This window comes from Chiloscyllium plagiosum, chromosome 35 (genome assembly GCF_004010195.1).
Source record: "Chiloscyllium plagiosum isolate BGI_BamShark_2017 chromosome 35, ASM401019v2, whole genome shotgun sequence".
In the NCBI taxonomy this organism is placed as follows: domain Eukaryota; kingdom Metazoa; phylum Chordata; class Chondrichthyes; order Orectolobiformes; family Hemiscylliidae; genus Chiloscyllium; species Chiloscyllium plagiosum.
In genome coordinates this window covers 4098968-4118129 of record NC_057744.1, presented here as the reverse complement: position 1 = coordinate 4118129, position 19162 = coordinate 4098968, and the positions used below count along the sequence as shown (strand labels likewise).

Here is a 19162-nt window from a genome sequence, read left to right as displayed (position 1 = left end):
GTTTCACTTTTGCAATGACATTAACTGTACTGCGCAAAAAACAGTTTATGATTTGCTTCAGAGCTATAAACTTAAAGTCCCCAGGACCAAACCCCAAAGCAACTACTTGCTAGGAACCATGTGCTACATCGGGGCTATTTTTACTAAACCACAACGATCAAAATTAGTCAGGTTTCAATGACTTTCTAAGCCAAGTAATAACACTGTACTAAAATGAATCATTTATAGGGCCTAAAATACTGGGCAGAGAAAAAGAGGCGGGGTGGGGGTGTGGTTAATGAAAGGTTTGCTGAGAATTAAATAAATAATTTTAGAAGACTTCAATCCCTAATAAATAAAACCAGATTAATGATCCTTATTCGCCACCCAGCTCCCGAAGTGTAGAGAGAAATGAAGTCCAGTTTGGAGTGGTTTACAGCCTCAGTAAATTTTAAGTAGGCGTTTAAAAAGCTGCAAATAATGCATTCAGGTGCATAAACAGTAATGGATGCATTTTTAAAAAAAGAAACGCAATATGCACTTGCTCCCCCACCCTTTCGAGTGAACTTGTAGGAAAAGATGAATTTCAAATGGAAGGGGCTTACGGCGTCGGTAGCCTTTTTCCCAAATATAATGTGCAAGAAGCTGCAAATGATGCGTTGAGGTGCAATTTTTTAAAAAAATATTAAAATGTACAGATGCAGAGTAAGGAAGGGGCACGGAGGAAAGGAGGGGTGGGGGAGCTGGATAAGGGAAAAAAAATCAACTGAATTTACATCCATCCTGAACATGATGGCGGTCGCTGGAGGAAAGCCCGCCAAACAGGTGATTAGAAATGCAAAGGGAGCTGAGGCTGTAAACTCCAGGCTCGGGGCAGAGGGTTTGACATTTTATTTGGAGAAAATAAAATCGAACTGAAAAATAAACATGTTTTCTGAAGGGAGGGCAAACTTTTCAAAGAGGGAATCAAGATCCTGAGGGGAGGAGGAGAAGTGTGTGGGGGGGGAGAAGAGAGAAGATGCTTTGAAAAGACACAAGACACGCAATTTTAATTTTCTTTCTGTTTCCAGAAAGTCGACCACCTCCCCTCACTCCCTCCCTCCCTCTCAGTCTCTGGACGTCAGGATCTGTCAGACAGGCCCCGGTGTCTCTCATTGCCAGCACCCCCCCCTCCTCCACTTCAACAAACAATCCAATTCATCACCCCCTCCCCAAAACCGTCACTATTTTAAAATATATATTTTTTGTGTGTGGGGGGAGGGAAGCGAGCGGAGGTTTTTTTTTGGGGGGGGGGGGTTTACCTCACTGCTGCTGCTTTCTCCGAAGAGGTCGTGGAACTTGTGCAGGTTTTTGCCGATGGCGGCGGAGACGGGCAAGGCGGCGTCGAATCCGTGTTTCAAATCTTTCCTCAAGCTTGGGATCCGCGACCGTCCCGATTTTTTCCAGGGCCGAGCTGGGAAACGGGTCCGAGCTGTGTGCGCCATTTTAGGGAGTCTGTTTGTATGTGTGTGTGTGTGTATGTGTGTGTATTGTTGGGGGGAGGGGGTGGGGGTGGTGGTGGGGGAGGAAGGAGAGAGAAGGCGGTGATGACGGTGGGTGGACGAGGAGGGAGATAGAGAGCGAGCTGGAGAGGGAGCGGGGATCTCCCCGCCCCGCAACCTGCATAACTCGACGACCGCCCGGAGGCCGCCGCCGGAGGGACATTGCCCTATTCAGGTTCAGGGGTGGGAGGGAGGAGCCGAGGTTGGCTGCACGGGTGAGGGCGGCGCGCCCCGCAACTTGCATAGCGCAGCACGCCGACGTTTCACCTTCCGCCCCCCACCCCACCAATAAAGCGGCGAGGATTACATTATTCATGGTCCGGGGGGGGGGGGGTATACTGCCCAGCTGCCCTGGACCATGAATACCAACCCGACATATCGGCGGTTCCTACGAAAGGTGATGATTCTATACAGCTTCCCGCGCCTGCGAAACAACTTGGGGAAAACCTATCCCCGGCGGCTGAATGAGCAAGAATCCATCAATGAATATCCCTGTTGAGTTATGCAGTAATCAGGGACCAGGGTTCAAACGCCGTTAACCCCGTATCGGCATATTTCAGCACCGGCCTAGTGATTGTAAATAGGTACACTTGTAATATACATGGGTCGGGCACCAAGCCATATTACGACATCATTCTTCCAACTGAAGAACATTGTACTGATATGGTGTCTAATAATACCGTATTATCCACGGTCCAGGGTCCAAAGAGAACCCTGGAACCTGAATAACACAAGAGCAAAACGCAAGGATAAATAAGAAAAATTAAATGCATCAGATTAAAGTGCGTTTTTAAAAGAATGTAACGAATAAAACAATTAGAAACTGCGTGGAGCTAATGTAGCAGAAAGGTCATTTTTTTAAAAACATCCTATATTTGCATATGCTGTTAAATTTAAATGCTATTAAATTGATCATTTTGTGTGGGCACAGACGGGGCAAACGTGCCATGTGGAAATGCAAACATAAGTTCTTTGCTATTAATTGCTCGTCAGACAGAGAGCAGCAGCTCCTCACATGCAACACACTTGTGGTACTTGCACCCCAGCTGCCACCGTACTGTGACGCAACTTAAAATGCATTATATGGAAGAGGGGGGAAAAAAAACAGGGCTGGGCTCACATGCAAATTAAAACAGACGCCTTTTAAGCAAAACACAGTAACAGATGGAAAGGGGCCCCCATGTCGAAAAAGTAGAGTCTGGACGCAGTGTGCAATTCATGGAGGGGACAGTTTAAATTTTACATTGAATACAAGGTGCAACCTTCTGTTGTCACTTGGAAATCTTGGGAGACTGAATATAAACAGCATCATGCCACTCCTATTGATGCAGGGGCAGGGGGCACATGTAAACAGGCACGGGCAAAGTGCTAGTTTTTTCGCGGCTTGCCGAAAGATTTCAGTAATGACTGCACCCTTTCAATACGAGGTCTCAGTTTATTACAATCAGTGACATTTCTGCCTAACTCAACCCACTAAATTAGAGAATAAATATATGATCAAATTCAAATTGTTGGAAGGGGGTAGCTCAGCAGGTTATGAAATTGACAGAAGGTAATGAAATACAGTGGTATTAAAACAAATAGGAGCAGAATTAGGCTATTCGGTCGAATTTGCTCTGCCACTTGATCTTGGCTGTTACGTCTCTCAACCCCAATCTCCCAGGAACCTTTGATCCCCTTAACAATCAAGTACCTTTCTATCTGTCTTAAAGTACACACAATGACTTGGCCTCCACAGCCTGCTATGACCCTCTGGCTGAAAAAAAATCCAACTCATCTCAGTTCTAAATGATCCCTTCACTGAGGCTGTGTCCTTGTGTCCTAATCTCTCCCAGAAATGAAAACATCTTAATGTCTATCCAGGCCGCTTAGTATTCTGTAAGTTTCAATGAGATTCTTCCCTCATCCTTCTAAACTCTATTGAGTATAGATCCAGAGTTCTCAACCACGCCTCATGACAAGACCTTCATTCCCCACATCATTCTTGTAAACATCCTCTGGACCCCCTCCACAGCCAGTATGTCCTTCAGATACAAGGCTCAAAACTACTCACAATATCCCAAACATGGCCTGAGTTTTTTTACAGCATCAGCAGTACACCTCTATTGGTGTTTTCGTTGCCCTTTTGAAATGAATGCTGACACTGCATTTGCCTTCCTAACTGCCAAGTGAACCTGCCTGTTAATCTTAAGAAAGTTTTTTTTTTAAAGTATTCATTCAGAGGGTGTGGGTGTCACTGGTTAGGCCAGCATTTATTACCCATCCCTAAGGATAGTTAAGTGCCTACATTGCAGTGCACCTAGAGTCCTATGTAGGCCCAGACCAGGTAAGGATGGCAGTTTCCTTCCCTAAAGAACATTAGCGAACCAAGTGGGTTTTTCTCAACAATTAACAGATCCAACACCCTCACCATGCTGCTGCATTGGATCCAAACCACACTCTTGCAACAAGACCTGACCATCCATCTCCCTCTGCCTGCTAGAGCAGACTTGACCCAACCCTCCAGCTACTAGATCCAAACCCTCAGATCTGACAAACCTCCAGCCCCGCCAGACAGTAGTTTCTCAGGTCACCCAGATCTATCCAAAATATTTACTTACCCACCTTCACTCTACCCCCATAGCTTCCAATGCATTTATATCTTTCCTGAAATAATCAGTCCAATATTCTACACAATACTCCAGGTGTGGTCTCATATGCTGTTATAATTGCTGTTATATGCTGCTCTCTTTCATATGCTGTTATAATTCAAGCGTTACTTCCATATCTTTGCAATTTCACTTGCAATAGACTACAAACATTTTACTAGCTTTCCTAAATACTTGCTGTACCTGCACATACTTTTGCAATTCATACACTTTGATATCCAGATACCCCTGCATCTCAGATCTGCAATCTATCACCATTTAGGTAATATGCCTCTTTGTTGCTGGAACAAATTTCCCATAGCTCCTCCCTTTCATTTCCTGATTTACAGCTATTCTGGGGTGTTACTCTATAGTAAAGACACACAAAATACCAGTTTAATTTTTTTGCCATCTCCTTATTTTCCACTATTAATTTCCAGATTCAATTTAACAACATGAATATTGCTCTGGTCAACACTTGCTTTTAAATATCTATAGAAACTCTTACCATTTTTACATTTCTAGCTAACTTTCTCTCAAATTAACTTTAGTCTCAACAGCTTCTTTGCTGTTTTTATATTCCATCCAACCTTGTGAGCTGCTACCTATCTTAGCATCAAATCTGAAGTATGTGATTATACAATCTTTAACTGTTTTCATTAACCATGGATGATGAGTCCTTCCCTCATTTTTTTCTTATTGCAACATACCAATCACATTCTGAAATATCTCCTGAATGCCTGCCACTGCATCTCTACTGACCCATCTCTTAACCAAATTTGCCAGTTCACTTTTGCTAGCTCTACTTTAACTTCCTCCGAAGTACTCTTTTTTTTTAAATTTAAAATACTAATCTTGGACCCCCTCACCTCTCCCTCACACTGAATATTAATTCAAACATTCTATGACTATTGACACTCAGGGTCTCCTTCACTAGAAGGTTAGTTAATTAATTCTGATATGGCGCTATTCAAATAAACTGTTCCAAAACATTCTAGGAACTAATCTAAATTACCTTAGTACTTCTGAATTTTCCAGCCTACATGTAGATTCAAATCTACAATGCTTATTGTATCTCTCTTACAAGTTCCCATTCTTTCTTTCTTTATACCCCACCATACCCAGTGCTTACTATTAAGTGGCCTGTACATCATTCCCATGTGTGAATTATTGCCTTTACCATTTTTCATCTCTACCTGAATTGCTTGTACATTCAAGTTTCTTGAACTGTCTCTATTGTGCTGATAAATTAAAAAGAGAGCTTCCCTCTGCCCTTTTCTGGCTCCCTTCGATCCACCCTGAAAATCCAATTACCTAATCGTCAAGGACTGGACACGCAGGGAGCTATGGAGGAATAGAACAGCCGGCGTAGCTGGTGAAACTCTCAATATTGTTATACATACTAAAAATTCCTCAAGACTTAACTTATTAAATTCCAGACAAATTCACAATATACAAGGAGGAAGTTGCTTGGGGGGGGGGGGGGGGGGGAGGAGGAGAATGTGTCTGCAAATGAAAAACTCCTTAGATTACTCCACAGCAATTGCTTTCAATACCATTCACCAGCAAATTATCACAATACTCCAAAGGAGTGAAGAAAACTAGCTGTAGGCTATAATAAAGTTCATGATTATCAAATAATCTTGCAGGCCTCAGCTATGTCTTCGCAAGAAGATGATCAGTAAATGCCAACAGGGTAAAATTGCAAGGTAGGAAAAGAAATAGGAAAAACAAATCAATATCCCCATGTATCTTCACCTAGCACACTCCTTCCAGCAAAAATCTACATAAAGAGCAGAAATTAGTACAAGACACCCCTCCCCAAAGCCTTGGGAGGTAAGGATCCAATTGTAGTAACCCTACAATTATACCTGCTGAGAATAGTCATTGGCATAAGAACAAGTCAGAATTAAACCCAGGAAAATTATACATGCATATAGTTGCCACTTTAAAAAAAGGATATTTCGCTTCAATGTGACTATGGTATCTTGGCTTGGGACAGTGACATCAGGTATGCATGGTAAATATTCCGATGTTAGCTAATAATACTGGACACGTTGTACCATTACAAGCACATATTAGGAATTGATCACTATGATAAATACAAAATACTGAAGTATGGGAAAAAACTTTAAAATTAGGAGAAACACAAGAACATAAAATTTCAGTATATACAATGCTCAGAAGTATGAAATCACATGAAAATAGCAATTCATGGAAATACCTAGCCAGCGATCTCCATCATAGCTCAGCGGTCAGCCATAAGTGTAATGGCTGAAAGGGTCCCAGTTTTGATCACAGTTCAGTTTTGTTAGTTGGTGTCAAACAATGTGAACATAGTTTGACTTAATGCCTTCAAGATAGGAAAGAGAAAGGAATATGAAAGCCCTGCTGAAAGTGCATGTGAATATCAGCCAGTTAAAGAGTGGAAAAAAAACATGATTATCTTTCTTCTCTTTCCAAATTGAAGGGTCATTGTCAAGGTCCAGGTGAAAAATGAACAGTTGGGTGATGGACTGGAAGACTGTTAAACCCACTGTTTCCCACCAACAAATTCAGCAGCTTCAGGAAAAAAAAAAGAATCAGGTGCAGGAAACAAGCAGAAAAAAAAAATCAGAATTACCAAACTGATTTGCATAATTCAGACCATCAAAGCTTAAGGAATCTACACATGTTAGTAGAAAGTAAAAACAAACTGAACAACAAATAAATGTCTTCTTACACAGTGATGGGATTTTTAAATTCAAGCCAGTGAGAACTGCAACATGTTTAGTCATCTATCACCTAGGTCACATTTCATTGGAATTTATTGCATAACAGAATCTTGGCACCAGCAATGCCTAATAATGCCTGGAGGCAAAGATGATACTCAACCTTGAACATACATGGCAATCTGATTATAGACTTGCGTCACTTGTATAGACACATGCCATGCATTTCTACATAGTGCATTAACTATGCCTAGACTAAGCAGATAACGGCATCATTTCCAATTTTCCAAAGCAATAATGCACTTAATGTGATATGCATTTTTCAATTCACTTTTCCTCAAAAAAAAACACACACGCAGCTCACTTACTCTACAATCTCTCATTCCACAGGTCAAGATTTCCAACTCCGATTAGTATAATTAGATGACCGCATTTGTCTTGGGAAGTCAAGAAATAATAGTTCAGGCAGGTTCATTGTCACCCAAATAATAACACCTTTTCCATTCTAAAGTTTAACCCAGATGGAAAATAAACTTCTATTTGTGTAGTTAATTAGTATGCAGTGCAATGATTCAAGCACACGAGTAACTGCAACAGTAGAGTCCCATAAAGCAGCTATGATGAGTGTATCAAGTAGTTCATTTTCAATGATATGTTTACAAATTTTAAAGTATTCTTTTAAAAATGATGCCAACAGCATTTTATTATTTACTCAAACTAGGGAGGGGAAATAATGTTTCAGTTCATTATTACCATCAATAGCAAAATAGTTCCAATAGTGCAGCATTCTCTTAGTCCTGCACCAAGTCAGCCTAGATTGTGAGATCAAATTTCAGGTGGACAAATATCTTAAAATAGTTTAAATTAATTAAAATTTCGTTAATGATGCCCATAATACTTTGTCCAGCTCTGACCTAGATAAAGCAAGGCAGTCCCAGATTTAATCATGAATCATCAGTAACGGAATGAAGGGTTAAAGGGAAAAAGGAAGGACAGTGGAGTTGAAAACAAATCAACTGTGATCATATTGAATGGGAGATCAAACTCAATGGGCTCCTTCATTTTATAGCATTAGGGATTTGTTTAAGCTAAAGAACTCTTAGCCAGGTATGAGTGAAGGTGCAATCAAAACCAGAAAACCTGATTATGTAGTTATCTGCAATAGTCTTACTGTCAGAATTTTACAGTATGGAAAGAGGACCAGCATGATTGTGCCAGTCTTCAAGCACCCATCTGCTCTTGTCCCATTTTCCAGCACATGGGCTTCAGCTCTGTATGCCACTGGCATTTCAAGTGTTTATCTAAATACTGAATAAATGTTATGATGTTTCCCACCTCTACCCTGTTTCAGGCTTTAAGTACCAGATAGCCACCATTCTCTGGTTAAAAGAAATTCTAAATCCTCTCTCAATCTCTTTCCCTTACCTTGAATCTATATACCCTTGTTATTGACCCCTTGAAGATGAAAGGTTTTACACCCCATATTAGCCCTCAACTTTGTAAACCTGACTCCACTTAGCCTTGTCCTCACTGCTGAAGGGCTCCGGTCCAGGCAACATCCGAGTTAATCTCCTCTGCACCTTCTCTAAAGCAATCACATTCTTCTGGTAATGTAGTGACCAGAACTGTACAAGGTACTCCAGTTGCAGCCTAACTAAAGATCTATTAGGATCCAACAGAACTTCCTTTATATTATAATCAATATCTTGACCTTATCCATCTGCCCTGCTGCTTTCAAGTAAAGCAAACCAAGGTGGCTCTAATCCAATATTTCCTAAGGTCCTACCATTCATCATGTACCTGATGGATGTGTTTTGGGGAGACTGCCACTTTTCATGATTAAAGTCAATTTGCCTGCACTCTACCCACCTGAGCAGCCCAGCTATAACAGTAGCCTGTAGTGAACTCTGAGGATCTCTCCTCATACCAATTTTCATGTCATTTGCAAACTTACTGATCAGACCTCAACCTCTTACATTCATGTTTAAATCATTAATGTACACCGCAACCAGCAAAGGACCCAGGACTAAACCCAATGGTACACCATTCTCACAGGCTAACATTCACAAAAACAACCTCTGCCATTCATTCCAATTTTGGATTCAATCTGCATAATAGCCCTCAATCCAATGGGTCTTCATCTTCTTGATCAGTCTCTGTGACATTTTGTCAAAAGCCTCACTGAATATCTGTAGACTGCATCAACTGCACTACCCTCATCCAAACACCTTGTCACTTACTCAACAAAAGAACCAAACCTGTCAGATATTACTCCCTCTTGACAAAACCATGTTGACCATCCTTGAACGATCCTTTGCTCTCCAAGTGGAATTTAATTCCGTCCCTTTTATTTTAAAGAAACAAAATATTTCCCTCTCCCTGATATCTGACTCACTATTCCAACAGTGATCTAACCAATGTCCTGTACAGCCGCAACATAACCTCCCAAATCCCTCCAAACCTTGTTAAATAAAAAGATACCACATTAGCTGTCTTCCAAACCACTGGCATCTCACCTATGGCCAGAGTGTATTGGAAAATTATTGACAGAGTCCCAGCAATTTCCTCCCTTGCCTAACACAATAGCTGGGATACACCTGGTCATTTATTCAATTTTAGGTTTTCTAAAACTGCTAATAACTCTTTCCTTTCAATTTTACTTTGTTTAAATACATCACGGTTCCTCTTGCACAATTTCTATACCCTCATCATTCTTTTATGAATATAGATAGAAAGTATTCCTTTGAAACCACACTTACATCTTGCAGCTCCACTCTTTCCCCTGTCATCCTGTTGGCCCAAAGATGCTTATAAATGCCTCTGGATTTTGCTTTATTTCACCCACTAGTGTTTTTTCATGGGTCCTCTTCACTTAATTTTAAGAAACTTCTGCACTTTCAACACACCGAGGATTTCCAGTGTTATAATTCCTCAGTATCTATCAGCTTCACGTTTTCTCCTTATCCAATCCCATACATTCCTCTAAATCCATGTACTCTGGACAGTTATGCTGAACATATGCAATCAAGGGTTCTGTTGCATTTCTTCTTTGAGCAGAACGATTCAACTGGTAAGCGTACAAATTGGTGTGGATCTGCAAGTTGCAGACCTGGAGAGCTATGATGTTTTGTCAATTTTAAATTGATGAATAGGAATTTTGCAGTACACTTCACTGCCCTCGGGCCTTTGTCCATGCATGTCATAAAGTGGGGGGGTGATTTGGAAAGGAAAGAGACAAGAAAGAAAAGTAAATCAGTGTCTCGCTCCTTATCATAGTCCAAAGATTTATGGTAAAATACATAAGTAGCCAATGTTGTATAAGATAATAGTTCTAAAAAGTATTAATGCCGGAGACTGCATTAAGCTCCGCCCCACCTGATTATGTTGTACAGGCTTGAATGGAAAAAAGGGCAAAATATTTTAGGATCAAGATGTACAGACTGATATCCAGAGCTCTCCTTAGTTTTATTAACCATATCTAACAAATTAATATACCTTGCACCCAAGTGCAATCATGCAATAAACTATATCTTAAGACAACAGCTTCTTCTTGCTAAAACTCAAGGGGTTAATCCTGGACCAATATAAACCAATTAGGCCCTTCAACAAGAAAGAAGACTGAAGCAAGGTAAATGGCAAGATCCTGCCAAGGATTAAGAAGTTTGGACCCAGATTTAGTAAACTGAGATAAAGGTCAGTCAATCTAACGGAACATAGTCTTTTTGTTTTGGGCAGGGACGTACAAAGTAACCTCCACCTTTTACAGCATTTATTTTTAAATTTAAAGTCAGACATCTGAAGGTGCATCAGGATGCACCAAACTCGAGAGAGCAGAGAAATCAAAGGTTATTGTCAGAAGAACAAAGTTGCATTCCAGTTCAAAAAAACAAAAGAGATGGATTGTATGATGTATCTGACTTAGTTAAGTCAAAGCTCTAGGTACACCAAGGATTTCTGCACTGGCACATGATCAACTCAGCTGTACATTCTTATAAATCATTGACCATTGTGTTGTCTCTCTGTCAGTATATCGTTAACAGTCATGCTCATGACATCATCATTAACCTAGTATGTGATCCAATGGTATAAAGATCACATACTCCATCTTACCTCGGATCACTTGAAGCATAACACTCCTCTGGAAACCATGGTAAAGTAGTAGCTTATATTAGTCCATACATTTAAGTACCTGAGGAATATAATCTTTGTACACAAGTTAGTTGCAATTAATGTCTGATGGATCCTTCATTTCCATGATATTCACACTTAGTTTGTTTCATTATAAATGGTAACATATCCATTGCCACATGACATAAAGGCAAGCCACTTGGAGGCAAACTAACACCATTGCCCAAGGACCATGCAACTGTACTTAATCAGATAACTGTATTCAAGATACATAAACCAGCCACTTGATGAAACTGATGTTATACAGTACAGTGGCAGCTACTGGAGTCAACATAAAATAGTAACTAGAGCGCTAGCTAATCCAAAGGCACATATTTAATTCTAAGCATAGCGCCTTGCCCTAGGGAAATAGGGCACAAACAATTGATTGCCTGGATTCTGCATGTACTTAATAGAATCCAGATCGTGTGGAAGCAGGCAAGTCGGCCCGAATGCACGTTGACCCTTTGAAGAGCATCCTACCCTATCCCTATAATCCTGCATTTCCCTGCATTGACTTGAACCCGGGGTCCCTGGTACTGAGAGGCAACAGTGCTAATCACTGAGTCAATGCTAGGCACTTCAGCCAAATAATGTATCCATCCCCAGATGTGAATAGATCATCTTTCTGGAAGAATCATTCAGATATCAAACCACACCCTACAGAATAAAAATTAATCTTATTAAACTCTACCAATCTGAAGACTGGAAAACCTAGTCAGCTAATGCCATAGCAAAAAAGATGGTCAGAATCTGATCAGAGAATCAGACACACTGAAGGGTGATCATACTGCTCATCAAGAGATTTCTCATTAATCCTGCTCCCTTGCTTTTTCCCTACAGTCCAACAAGTTCCTATATTCCTCCAGATAAGCTGCATAACTTTGTATGTCTAACGTATCTGCAATTATAATTGTTTTCAAACTAAGACCATTTCCCTCAGTACTCAACTTCTAACCCACTCACAGCAGACTTGCTGATCACCATATCTGGCTCTCTTCCCAATTTTCAATGGGTTAAAGGATCTTTTTCTCTTCTTTAAAGACGGCTTATTCATTTATGAATATGCTACCACAGAAATAACTAAGGCCAAAACTTTATAAGGTTCTGAGGAGTTGGATAAAGCACTTAGGGATAATGGGATCAAAGGATATGGGGAAAATGCAGGAATAGGCTATTGAGTTGGATGATTAGCCATGATCATAATGAAAGGCAAAGAGCTCAAGAAACTATCGCCTACTCACGCTCCTATTTTCTAAGTTTGTGTATTTTGCAGGTCTCAAATAACCTTCCATTCCCTGTTGATGAAATCACCAATAGTCCAGTAACATTCTTTAATCTTGCACCATCAAGAAAATTGGTGCACGTACCCTGGCCTCCCTCAACACAGACCTCTATAAAGCTCGAGTATGTGAAGGTCAAACTCCTCTCTCCTTTTCCTTGGCAAGATACTAGAAAAATGCTATTTAATGTGATCAGCACTCAAATTTGAAGGTGAAGCAGGCACCAAGCTTTTCCTTGAAAAGTTTATTGATTTATTCACTCTCTCCACTCCCAGGGCCTGCTGTTCCTACTTTCAAATATACACAATTAACACCTATCACCCTTTGAATCACCCATTACCTTTTAACTTTAACTTGTTGGCATTCTTTGTTCATAAATTTTAGTTGACATTAATATCCAATCAATTCCAGTCACTTCTGTTCTCCCATCTCTCTCCTGTTGTGGGCGGCATGGTGGCACAGTGGTTAGCACTGCTGCCTCACAGCGCCAGAGACCCCGGTTCAATTCCCGCCTCAGGCGACTGACTGTGTGGAGTTTGCATGTTCTCCCCGTGTCGGCGTGGGTTTCCTCCAGGTGCTCCGGTTTCCTCCCACAGTCCAAAGATGTGCAGGTCAGGTAAATTGGCCATGCTAAATTGCCCGTAGTGTTAGGTAAGGGGTAATGCAGGGGTATGGGTGGGTTGCGCTTCGGCGGGTCGGTGTGGACTTGTTGGGCCGAAGGGCCTGTTTCCACACTAAGTAATCTAATCTAATCTAATCTAATCTATTCTTCTTGGGCCCTCTAAATTTGCATTACTTTTGGTAAGTAATTCTACAAAGTTTATAACTTTTCTCACAAACAGAAAACATCTTAGACACTCAGGTATGTTCAAGGAACTCAGTAAACAGCATCCAACTTGAAATCTCCCAAGACCTCAACATCATCCAACTCCTTATTTCATTTCTTTGCATCTTGCAATTCACTGGCTTTTAAACCCAAAAGTTGGTTAGAGACAAAAAAAAACTGCAGATGCTTGAATCCAAAGTAGACAAGCAGGAGGCTGGAAGAACACAGCAAGCCAGGCAGCTTCAGGAGCTGGAGATCGATGTTCGGATGTCCTGAGGAAGGGTTACACCTTCCTCCTGCTTGTCTACCTTAAAACCAAAGTTGGTATCACCAATATTTAATTCTGAACTTGCTTTGTCTCCACTATTTTGGCCCATTTATTTAACTGGAACAGTTAAAAAAAAAAGACGATATAGCCAACAGAGAGAAATTCACAGGTGCTCAGTCACAGGATGCAGATGGTTCAGCAAGAAATATTCTTACCCTACTCCAGCAACACACTCCCATTCGAAAAGATCCAAACACTTGTTAATAATGATAGTTCCGCTGGTCAAATAGAATTAAAAATCCAAATCAATGCAATTAGGAAATTAACATACCATTTTATGAGGCTCTTCCAACAATGCTGTCACAGGAAATGATAGAATTCTTTCATCCTAATCCCAACAATCTCAAAACAAGCATCCTTACCTGTTCTCTTAGCAACTCCAGTTAAAAATCGCCCAGCAGCGAGGGTGCAAAGATAATCTGTGCTCTTGTTTCCTTTCCATTCCTAGAACTTTCAAACAGCACAATTAGATGTACAAATGTATGCAAATTATGTTCACAAAATATTTATTTTCCTCATATAAAGGAACAATGAAACCTATTTTTGAAATGATATATCAGAAACTGGACCAGGTATAACCCGAAGTTAAATAATCACAGTATTAACATACAAAGTCCAGCAGTTCACTGGATGAAATTTGTTTACACCAGTGGTCTGCAGTCTTTAATAAGAAATGAGAGATATTAAAATTCAGACAACTACAGTACTTAACATGAGGCTAGAGTTGGATTTTGAACGTGAACGGTCACAAGTTTAAAAAAAATACTTTTTATATACTAGCCTTGTGAAATGTTCCTGGAAGACTCAAGTCAATCCAGAGAGAATCTAGAGCAGAACTACCTATAATTTGATGCAATCTCAAGAAAAAAATGCTTTACGAATCATAATTGTGTAGTATTGGGTGCAAACACTTACATTAGGTTTTTGAGACAGCTAAAGAAAAATAAGGGCAGCTTTGCCGTGTCTTATCTGATGCTGTCAGACTGACAGCAAGTTCCAGAAGAGGAAACACACCTAGCATAGATAATATTCATGTTGACAAACATAAAAATGATTCACAAATGTGTAATGCGTGAAATAAAAAGCAGTACTAGTGTTCGAAGTCCTAATAATGGTTTTATTTAATGTGAAGTATTTTTCATTCATTTACAATGGAATGCTGGTTCAACACAGGGCATAGTTCAGACTTTATATCCAATCAAGCTTCGTCGACCAATGACCTCGCCAATGTAAAACCACATCACAACTTCAGTGGCCACCAGTGTGTTCCTTAGGGCATCCTGCAAACAGAAGGCAAGATAAAATTGGAGGTAGTTATTAGGTTTTGCAAAGTTACAAACTCAAGCACAACATAAGGGAGTAGAAACTTGGGAGGTTTACAATTGGCAGGAAAGAATGAGTGCAACAAGACTTGACTTTGACAGTTAGTTTGAAGTGCATCTAGTTCAAAAAATAGTTCCATCAAATTTCTTGACATGATCCCCAAATGTATCCACATTTAAAAATTTATCCTGACTTTAAACAGGATTCTCATTTACTGCGACTTCCAACGCAAGATTGTCTGTAAAGATTTCAATGCCATTCTCAAACTTTGTGTTGCTCATTGTTAATGTCGTGATTCATATGTAAATTCTCTCTCCAGCTGGTCTTTCTCAGCAATGTGTGGATCCCAGAATCAGGGAAAACAGCTGTGTGTATTAAAAAAACTGAAAGCAAGATTCGCCTCCCTAGAAAATGTTTAATTGACTCGATCTGAGTGGGGGTGGGGGGGCAAAAAAAGATGAGTTCTGACTACACCTCCCCCAGACCCCACCTCCCCAAGCTTCAATGAACTGCATGGCAAGGAAATTCAAAAACCCTAAAGTCAAAGGCTCCTATATTTGTCATCTTTCAATGGTCTTACACAAGAAGAGATCCAAATATCACTATTTATACAGTTCATTTAACCAGATCTCATTCTGGGACTGCAAAGTCAGGCAGCAGGAGCAGATGGCACAGTCTATTTGCATATGAATGAGAGAGACAACAATGAGAGACTAGAAACTCTGAAAAATATCATCTTCTCAAAGAAAAGGAATGTCACTGCAATTTTCTCAGGTTAATCTCAAGTTTGGGGAAAACTATTGATACCAGTCAGAATAACGATGAGAGTCAGGCAGCTTTGAATAATAAAGAAGCTTACATCACAATGTCTGAGCTTCAAGATTGCATTTCATAAACATTAAACACTTGGGTTTCCATTTCCATTAGTTCCCTCAAAAGGTTTTACTTACATCACAGATAAATAGAGAGGAACCTCAATTATCCGAAGGACACGGGCAGGCAGTATTGCGATCAGTTAATCGAATTCTGGATAATCAAACGCCAGATAACAGTCATTGGGACATTGCAATCTTGCCGGATAATCAGAATCGAATGCTGGATAATCGAGGTTCCTCTGTATAACAGTGTTCCACTCATTCTGCCTGGAATACATCCATTTGACCAAAAACACAACTAGGAGGGAATTAATGAAATGCAATAAATTAACAGCAAAGTTAATTAGTTGCTACATCCCTGTGTAGCAACTGGAAACCCAGAATACAAAGACCACAGTGAAGTGCAATCCTGTCCACTGCCTGAAAGGAGAAATATTCTAGAGACATCAGTAAGTCCAGTTTCTAGACGACAGCTTGAAGTGCCCGCAAAGCCTTCCTGATAATTTTGGTGGGGTTTAGGAAGGAAGAATGATTGAACAACAATCAGGAGTATGAATCAGGAGCAGACCTTCTAACCCTTCCTATGTACGCACCCATCCAGATGTCTTTTGTACCAGCCTCCACCACTTCCTCTGACAGTTCATTTCATACATGCACCACATTCCGCATGAAGTTGCCCCTTAGGTCCCTTTTAAATCTTTCCTCTCCCACCTTAAACCTATCCCTCTAGTTTTGGTCTTCATTATCCTGGAGTAAAGACCTTGGCTATTCACCCTATCCATGCCCCTCATGATTTTATAAACCTCTAAGGTCACACCTCAACTTTCGTTGCTCCACGGAGGATAGTCACAACTTATTTAGCCTCTCCCTATAGCTTAAACAGTCCAACCCTGGCAACATCCTTGTAAATCTTTTCTGAACCCTTTCAAATTTCACAACATCTTTCCTATAGCAGGGAGACGAGAACTGAAATCAGTATTCCTAAAGCGGTCTCACTAATGTCCTGTACAGCCGCAACATGACCTCCCAACTCCTATACTCAATCCGCTGACCAACAAAGGCAAGCACACTAAACACATTCTTCACTAGCCTGTCTACCTGAGACAAAGTGAGGGCTGCAGATGCTGGAGATCAGAGCTGAAAATGTGCTGCTGGAAAAGCGCAGCAGGTCAGGCAGCATCCAAGGAGCAGGAGAATCGACGTTTCGGGCTTGGATGCTGCCTGACCTGCTGCGCTTTTCCAGCAACACATTTTCAGCTCTGTCTACCGGAGACTCCAGTTTCAAGGAACTATGGACTTGCACACCAAGGCCTCATTGTTCAACAACACTTCCCAGAACCTTACCATTAAATTAGAAGTCCTGCCCTGATTTGCCTTTCCAAAATGCCTCACATTTGTCTAACTTAAACTCTATCTGCCACTCCTGGACCCATCTGATGAAGGTCTCGTTGTTTTTCAGTAACCTACTTCACTGTACACTACATCATCAATTTTAGTGTTATCTGCAAACTTAGTAATCATACCTCCCATATTCACATCCAAATCATTTACAAAAATGACAATATGCAGTGAACCTCGCACTGATCCTTGTGGCCACTTTCTTAAAAACAAATTTTCGGATAAAGTGAACACAGCAGAGAAGTGATGCATGCAAATTTATTCCAGATAAAAAAGGTCAGGGAAATTAGAACTAATACTAAAACAGATCCCTATGGATAGTGGAAAATGTAAACAAAAGCTGCTGGAAATGCTCATCAGCATCTATTGATAGATAAAAAAGTTATTAATTTAAAAGTAATATTAACTGTTTCTCTCCACAGCTGAGTACACAAAGGGATAGACAGAGTAGATGCTGGTAAGATGTTTACTCTAGTCAAATAATTTAAAAGGAAAATGTTATTTAGGACGGAGATCAAGAGAAATCCTTTTACTCAGCTGCAAATATTGTGATTTCTCTACCCCAGAGGACTGTGGAAGCATAGTCACAATGTTTAAAGTAGAGAGCCTGGTAGATTTCTGATTAGTGATGGCATAAACGCTTGTGGGGATCGTGTGGGTAAAAGGCATTAAGAGAGAGTTTGATCAGTCAAATTACATTAAATAATGAAGGCTCAATCGCCTGGTTGGCCTACGTCTGCTCCTATGTTGCTATTCTTGTTTTTAACAACAGGGTTGATATTTATTTTTATGCTAAGTTTCCATCTGCACTTCAAGAGGAAAAATATTCAGAGAAAACATGTTACTCCCTTTGTCTCATGCCTTGAGGCAAGAGGAGAGAAAGAATGAAGCAAACTTTATTTTTCTTTATTCTTTCATAACATGTGGACACTGGCAAGGCCAATATTGGTTGCCGTTGAACTAAGTTATTTCAGAGAGCAGTCACATGTAAGCCAGACTGAATAGGATGGCAGATGTCCTTCCCTAAAGAACAGGAGTGAATCAGATGCCTTTCTTTTTAAATAATTACTGACACTAGCTTAGTTATCAGATTTTTAAAAATTAATTGAATATAAATTCCACAGGTGGTCAGAGTAGGATTTGAACTCTGGTCTCCTAATGCACCATCTAGGCAACACTCCCTCTTAGCTCCACAACTGCTGCAACATTCTGCGATTGGCATTGGCCCTTCAATCAGGCCATTGACTTTACTTCCAAAAATCACTGCAACACACAGGCTTTGGAGACTCACACAGCCGCAAAGAACATTCAAGGGCATACTGATAGTGGGCCTCCGGACTACCAATCCAGTAACATTATCACTACTCTACCATCGCCCTTACTGCCTGTGGCTTCTAGTTGAGAAATAATTCAGTGGTTCTCAGCAGAATAAATAGATTAATTCTACTTGGGCAGTTGACAACCAAATGGCCAGGCAAAAGGCAAAAGTCAGTTTTACATTCATGCAACTTACTGAAGATTGAAAAGCTTCAAAATCAATTTTAAGAGCAGCAATTATTGACTTGGAATCTCAAGATGGTTTTACTGCATAGCATTAGAAACCAATGATTTAAGAAGCTACAAGATAATGGACTGCTGGATATTAGGTATATTTTCTGAACCAATATTGAATAAGCCAACCAGATAAGGAAAAGATTACTTCACTGCAACAAATGCATGCTTTCCTTATTAAGTACACAAACTGGACACAAACAAAATGAAAATCTAAATCTCCAGTTAAGTTCACTCTTGGCCCACGTATTTCCCAAATTTTCTGAATGCCTTACCTTTACAGTTACATGTTTGTAAGCCCCCGCCTTAAACGATGCTATTAAACCCTTCAAGCTTTCAACAGCCACTGGGATTTCTTTAGGCGTTGGAGGAATCAGTTCCACGCGGGCATATTTCCAGAAGGTAGCTAGACGAGGCTTAGAGTAATTAGCAGCAGCTGGGGTGGGGTGGGGGAAGAAAAAGAGAAGTGCATGTACAACATCACTGATCAGATAAAATAAGAATACACACCCAGAATATAAATGGAAATGGCAAAAAGCTACAAATACTGAAA

The 19162-nt window shown here is 40.4% G+C and overlaps 2 protein-coding genes across 6 annotated transcripts in view; both read right to left on the bottom strand.

Annotated features, from left to right (window-relative positions):
• Nucleotides 1–1674, bottom strand: part of kmt2a (lysine (K)-specific methyltransferase 2A) — a 146342-nt gene extending 144668 nt beyond the window's left edge. For all 5 annotated transcript variants that reach the window (XM_043676499.1, XM_043676500.1, XM_043676501.1 and 2 more), the window contains exon 1: nucleotides 1281–1674. In XM_043676499.1, the coding sequence (XP_043532434.1) occupies nucleotides 1281–1463 (183 nt within the window). In that variant the 5' untranslated portion in view covers nucleotides 1464–1674. The remainder of the gene's footprint in view (nucleotides 1–1280) is intronic.
• Nucleotides 1675–14558: 12884 nt separating this feature from the next.
• The window catches only part of atp5l (ATP synthase, H+ transporting, mitochondrial F0 complex, subunit g), a 5702-nt gene continuing 1098 nt past the window's right edge, over nucleotides 14559–19162 (bottom strand). The window contains exons 2-3 of the mRNA XM_043676498.1: nucleotides 18885–19045; nucleotides 14559–14742 (exon numbers count right to left, since the gene is read on the bottom strand). Of these exons, the coding sequence (XP_043532433.1) occupies nucleotides 14644–14742; nucleotides 18885–19045 (260 nt within the window). The 3' untranslated portion in view covers nucleotides 14559–14643. The remainder of the gene's footprint in view (nucleotides 14743–18884; nucleotides 19046–19162) is intronic.